General features: G+C 41.1%; 1 protein-coding gene across 1 annotated transcript in view; it reads left to right on the top strand.

The window, feature by feature from the left end:
* The first annotated feature begins 708 nt into the window (after positions 1-708).
* The window catches only part of LOC145350701 (centrosomal P4.1-associated protein-like), a 73,318-nt gene continuing 67,101 nt past the window's right edge, over positions 709-6,925 (top strand). Inside the window, exons 1-2 of the mRNA XM_080199910.1 lie at positions 709-868; positions 1,367-1,511. Of these exons, the coding sequence (XP_080056036.1) occupies positions 709-868; positions 1,367-1,511 (305 nt within the window). The remainder of the gene's footprint in view (positions 869-1,366; positions 1,512-6,925) is intronic.

Raw genomic sequence — 6,925 nt, 5'->3', positions numbered from 1 at the left:
ACTATAGTTAAGAAAGCTCACCAATGCTTCTATTTTCTCAAAAGACAAAGGAAATTTGGCATGTCAGCTACGACTCTCACAAACTTTTACAGATGCACCATAGAAAGCATTCTTTCTGGTTATATCACAGCTTGGTATGGCTCCTGCTGTGTCCAAAACCGCAGGGATCCACAAAAGGTTGTGAATGTAGCCCAATCTATCATGCAAACCAGCCTCACATCCATTGACTCTGTCTATACTTCCCACTGCCTCGGCAAAGCAACCAGCATAATTAAGGACCCCTCGCACCCCAGACATTCTCACTTCCACCTTCTTCCTTCGGGAAAAAGTTACAAAAATCCGAGGTCATGTACCAGCCGACTCAAGAACAGCTTCTTTCCTGCTGTCATCAGACTTTTCAATGGACTTACCTTGCATTACGTTGATTTTCTTTACACCCTAGCTATGACCGTAACACTACATTCTGCACTCTTGTTTCCTTTCTATGAACAGTATGTTTTGTCTGTATAGCGCGCAAGAATCAATACTTTTCACTGTATGTTCGTAGATGTGACAATAATAAATCAAATCAAATCAAATCCACCCAACCTGCGCATCTTTGGACTGATGCTTAGGGATATAAATGTTCAAACTTTTCTACTACTTTAATGAGCATGAGGCTGGAATTTCTTTTATTCTGTCAGTTAATAAATTGAAATACCCATAAACATGTCTTTTAACATTCTTGCTAGCAATCACTTTGTGCTTTGTGTGACAGTTGATTCAACTGCTGAAAACTCTGTTTTGGTGAAGAGTTCATCCAACGAGAATCCTGAGAAACAGATTACCAGGCAGGAATCACCAATGGAGGAGGCAGAAACAAGTATAGGTAAGATAAAAACAATTGAAGGCAAAGGAAAATCCAGAACTTTTTTCTTATGGTACTCTCCCTTTTATAGAACAAAATAACACACTTCTCATTCATTCTTGGGCATATTCCCATGCCACCTGCATTTATACGATAAGAGGTCTGTGATTACATAGAGCTACTTCAGGGCACATGGAAATGCCTCTTCTCATTTTATTGGTGCTGCCAGTAGACTGACCCAGCAGCTGTAAACATGGCTGTTAATAGGAAGAAGGATGTAAGAATTTGAAACGAGCCAAGACTGGAGAAAGGTTTGAGGGTTAGAGTTGATATAGCGAGAGCTGTGAAGGCGTTTGAACACAAGGATGAACATTTTAAAATCAAGGTGTTCAGGGACCTGGAGACATTGGGGGAATCTTATCAAAAAGTGGCAGTGTTGTTTCTGGTGAAAAAACCAGCGTGTTTCTCTGTATAAAAACAGATGAAACTTGTCTGAATTAAGTTATGCCATTTCTGTAGATGAGAGTATTCCTGAGGATGAAACCTGTCTGAGAAATCTTACACCAATCAAAGAGGAGAAAAGTGAACAAGGAACAGAGCAACGAGCTGTCACTCCATTTGGAATTAAGAGAAATGCCAAGAAAACAGGAGGTCTAGAGGAAAGGTAAGAATAAAGCATGCCTTATGTTGAATGTTCTTTTATAACATTAAAAGCCTTTTATTTGTAACCATTTCCTATTTGTCATGTGTCTTTTCTCAGTTGCTATTTGATCATATCTTGAAGTAATAACTTTCTTGGCCGATATTTTACGACCTCGCTCGGTAAAACGCTGCCCGAGGCCAACAGAGAATTCCGTTTTGCAAGCTGCGCCCTGGGTGTGGTGGTAAAATTCCAGCCTTATGTCTGGAATACCACCTGAGTACTTCAGGTTGAGATATGTAGAGGAATGGTAACTTGTAATTAATTATCCTACTGTTAATGAAGGCCTATCAATGGTAGGTGACCCAATGGTAACTATTAATTTTGTCTGCAAGGTGATCTGATCTAACCCACATCTTTTTTGTGGGCTTGGTACTCAGATCTGCTCCTCACGTGGCTATATTCCCTTGCCAAACCCTATGTGAAATGATTGAGTTGTTTGAATGCATGAAAGGTTTAGATAGAATGAAGATAAGCTGTCCTGAATGACTGAAGAATCAAAACCAAAGATTGATACGGATATAGAATGATTGGCAAAAAAAAGGGAAAAGCTTTTTTTATTCAATGAATGACCAGGATTTTGATTGCACTGCCTGACAGGGTGCCGGAAAAAGATTCACTGGTAGCTTTTAAATGGAATTGGATAATACTTGAAGTAGAAAACAATGCAGGGAGATGAGATAGATAAGAGAGTGGAATGTCAAAAGAGCTGAAAAAGAGTCAATGGACCAAACTGACACTGTTTTGTTTTATGATTCTCTAATTCTAAAACTGGCCTTGATCCCAAAACATGCCGTTCTTTGATTACAGCTCAGCTCCCTTCCTTGATGACTCGCTTCATTGCCCTGACTCAGACCTCTGTTACCCACATTGCCCTCCCATCTCAACTTAATGAGGGCTGATTTCTACACAATCCTCCCATCTGAAGGTCTTCCGTTCATGCCACACCTTTCTTTCAGTGCTAAACTGAGAACTAACTGTTGGCTTTTCGTGTAAAATTGGATTATTATTGCGAACTTTGTGCGAAGAACCAGGTTAACTTATCTTTGGAAATTAGATGCAAAGGTGGAAAGGTCCCAAATGAAACATTTGCAAAATCTAAGCTTTGTAAGCAGCTGTTCTGAGCATTTCTGAACATGTCTGTATCTGATTGCAAGGCTACCCAGTTTCAGTTCCACATTGCTACATCATGATATATGATTCTGCTGATATGTTATTTACAGTCCTTGGGGGTCGATGATGGACAACTATATTTTTGATCCCAGATGCCTGACTTGTGTTGAGATTTCCACCTTTTAGTTTAATGATCCCTAAGCATTTTCTGATGTGCCAGACCCAGCGATAAACCAAAACTTACCTTGCTCTTGTAATCCGGGAGCATGTTCTGTTTACAGATTCTCACTCTCACAACAGATGGTTTCCTCATAGGGTGAGCTACTTAACTCTAAGGATCATGAGCTTAGGATACAGTCACAAACTATTTGGTCTCCAAGTTAACAGTGCCATGTAGCTGGTACTCAATCTTCTTGTCACTTAAGTTTTTTTTCATCTTTAGCTAGGCAATGGTTGATATGGATCATATGTACAAAATTGTTAATATAGAATTATCAATTCGTAGTGACTGCAATCGCGTGCAGATCTGTTTCTCTGTGAAACTCATTGCCACAGAGGGCTGTGGAGGCCAGCTCGTTGTGTGTCTTTAAGACAGAGATAGATAGGTTCTTGATCAATAAGGTGAGCAAGGGTTATGGGGAGAATGGGGATGAGAATCATATCAGCCATGATTGAATGGTGGAGCAAATGTGATAGGCGGAATGGCCTAATTCTGCTCTTATATCTTGTGGTCTTATATAACATAGAATATGTTCATTCTAGTACCTTGAATGAGAGAATGAGGGTTTCAAAAGTCCCAAGAACTTTCAGTGGTTTGTGGCTGTTGTAAGGGAACGTTTTTGTATTGGCTGGTGTGCAGAGAATGTTAAATGTTTTGTTTCCCACGACATTGACAGGTTTCCTGTATCTACGAGAGCATCTATGTCTGAACAACCAGTGGTCGCTGTTGTAAGTGGCTGTTTGTTGTGCCTGAAAGAGAGTACAATGTATATACAGGAATGTAGCTTCTACATTAGCTATATTCTGTAATCGTACCTGGCACCTTTCTGTTGGGAGTAGTTTATTTTGCTGATGAGCTTCAAACATGAGGAAAGTGGTTGAATTATCCACAAGCCACAATTATCCACTGTTTGCTGGCAGGAAGACACTTAATCTGTTGTGGGCAAGACTGCCACATGGAATCATTATTTGGACAAGTTGCAATTCTATTCATAAGGATTTGTTGCTGCTTTGCAGGTGATTTGCTGGCATGTGAGTGATGAACAATGTTCACAGAGGTTGAACTTTGGTCGTTACTATTGGCAGCCTCAATTTCAATAGCTCTAGACTCTGCAGGCAATTGTGACATTGCTAACTCCAGCAGCTCTGACAGCTTTTAAAGTTTATTTATTAGTGTCACAAGTAGGCTTACATTAACACCGCAATGAAGTTACTGTGAAAATCCACAAGTTGCCACATTCCGGCGCCTGTTCGGGTATACTGAGGGAGATTTTAGTTAGGCCAATGCACCTAACCAACATGTCTTTCGGACTGTGGGAGGAAACCGGAGAAAACCCATGCAGACACGGGGAGAACATGCAAATTCTGCACAGACAGTGACCCAAGCTGGGAATCAAACCCAGGTCCCTGGCACTGTGAGGCAGCAATGCTAACCACTGTGCTACCGTGCCACCCACCTTCCTGCTTTTCTCAAATGCTTCTCAGTGTAGTTAGTTAACTAGAGAGACAACCTTTAGTATTTAGTGTTTTGATTTTTCTGTTCAACATGTTCAACGTCAAAGACATTTGGTTGTGAGTTGCCTTGATTGTGTGCCATATTGGCCAAATGTCTTGTTACTATATGTTTAGTGCATTAGAAGACAGTTATTTCATAGATTTATTTCTTGGGCATAAAACAAGTTTTCAGTGCATTTTTTGCCAAATCATTGTTATTTTGCTAACTCTGAGCTGAAGTGCCTCCTGTGTGTGTCCAACACAGCCTTAATGTGTTCCCTAAATCACTAATATTTATCCCTCAACCAAAGGATTTGCAGATAGCAATCAGAGGATATAGCACGATATAGATCAGTTGGAGACTTGGGCAGAGAGATGGCAGATGGAGTTTAATCTGGACAAATGTGAGGTAATGCATTTTGGAAGGTCTAATACAAATAAGAAACATACAGTAAATGGCAATTGCAAGCCCAGGCAGTTGTGGGGGTTATAAATAGTGTGACATGTATCCAAGATCCCGGATTCATGTCCACACTATCTGTAACCCCCGCAACTTACTGTCTTCATGTGTGTGGAACTTGGCTATCAGTTTCTGCTGAGTGGTTCTGCGTCATTGTGTGTCGTGAGGGCTGCCTTGGAGAATGCTTACCCAAAGATCAGAGGCTGAATGCTGAAGTGTTCCCCAACAGGAAGGGAACATTTTTGCCTGGTGATTGTCAGGCGGTGTTCATTAATCCATTGTCGTAGTGTCTGCATGGTCTCCCCAATGTACCATGTTTCTGTGGATCTTGTCACAAATCTGTCTTCAATTCCTGACTTCAGTGAACATCTAGATCACGTTTCTGCTCTGGGCTGCATTAGTCCATAATCTGCACGCCAAGTTTTTGATCTATGACCTGACAAAGTAAAACCAGAAATAAATAGAAGCTTTGATCTTTTCTGTTCTGCTTTGTCTTCATATTTAGGTTTCATCTTGGACATGTAATTGATTGTGGACAAGAATTCCCTATTTAAAAATTTGTTAATCTAAACATCTTCACTTGGAATTTCAATGCCATTATTATCACTGAATCCCTCAGAATTAACATCCTGGCAGTTACCATTGACCAGAAACTCAACTGGACCAGCCACATCAATACTGTGGTCACAAGAGCAGATCAGAGGCTCCAAATTCTGCAGAGAGTAACTCAGTTCCTGATCCTTCAAAGCCTGCCTACCATCTATAAGGTACAAGTCAGGAGTGTAATAGCCTACTCCATTTGCCTGAGTGAGTGCAGCTCCAACACCACTCAAGAAGCTTGACACTGTACCAGAAAAGCAACCCTCTTGACCGACACCCCATCCACCACCTTAAACATTTATTCCCTCCACCAACGACACACAGTCCATTAAGTCTGTACCATCTACAAGAGATACTGCGAACATACAAACTAGGAGCAGGAATAGGCCACTCAACTGGCAAGGTGACACAGTGGCACAGTGGTTAGCACTGCTGCCTCATAGTGCCAGGGATCCAGGTTCAATTCCAGCCTCAAGTCACTGTCTGTGTGGGGTTTGCACATTCTCCCGTATCTGGGTGCTCAGCTTTCCTTCCACATTCTAAAGATGTGCAGCTTAGGTTGATTGGCAATGCTAAATTGACCTTAGGGTCAGGGGGATTAGCAGGGCAAATGAGGGTTACGAAAATAGGGCCTGGGTGGGACATGGTTGGTACAGACTCAATGGACCAAATGACCTCCTGTTCTGTAGGGATTCTATGAACCCCTTGGGCCTGCTCCAGTATTCCATACAATCATGGCTAACTTAATTGTAACCTAAACTCCACATTCCCACCTACCCCTGATAACCTTTCAATCCATGGTTTTACAAGACTCTATTGAGCTCTGCCTTGAAATTATTCAAAAACTCTGCTTCATCTGCCTTTTGAAGAAGATAGTTCCAAATCTCATGACCGTCGGGGAGAAAAAATTATCTCCTCATCTCTGTCTTAAATGGACGACCCCTTTTTAAACAGTAACCCGTGGTTATAGATTCTCCCACAAGAGAAAACATCCTTTCCACATCCACACTGTCAATATTTCAATCAAGTCGCTTCTTACTCTTCTAAACTGCAGCAGATACAGGCCTATCATTTCCAACCTTTCTTGTAAGACAACCCACCCATTCCAAATATCAGTCTAGTAAACCTTCCCTGAACTGCTTCTAAATATATTCTTTCTTAAATAAGGAGACCAATACTGTACAATATACTACAGCTGTGGTCTCGCCAGTACACTATATAACTGAAGCATAACCTCCCTACTTTTGTATTCAATTCCCTTTGCAGTAAATGATAAAAATCTGTTAGCTTTCCTAATTACTTGCTGTATCTGCATATTAACCTTTTGCAATTCATGTACTTGGACTCCTAGATCCCTCTGCATCTCACTGCTCTGCAGTCTCTCACCATTTACACAATATGCTTCATTTTCGTTCTTCCTGCCAAAGTGAACAACTTCACATTTTCACACATTATACTCCATTTGCCAGATCTCCACTCGCTCACTTAACCT

The sequence above is a fragment of the Carcharhinus amblyrhynchos genome, chromosome 12 (assembly GCF_965287045.1).
Source record: "Carcharhinus amblyrhynchos chromosome 12, sCarAmb.v2.hapA, whole genome shotgun sequence".
NCBI classification, from domain to species: Eukaryota; Metazoa; Chordata; class Chondrichthyes; order Carcharhiniformes; family Carcharhinidae; genus Carcharhinus; species Carcharhinus amblyrhynchos.
Note: the sequence above shows the minus strand (reverse complement) of the source record. Positions and strands in the feature narration are given on the sequence as shown.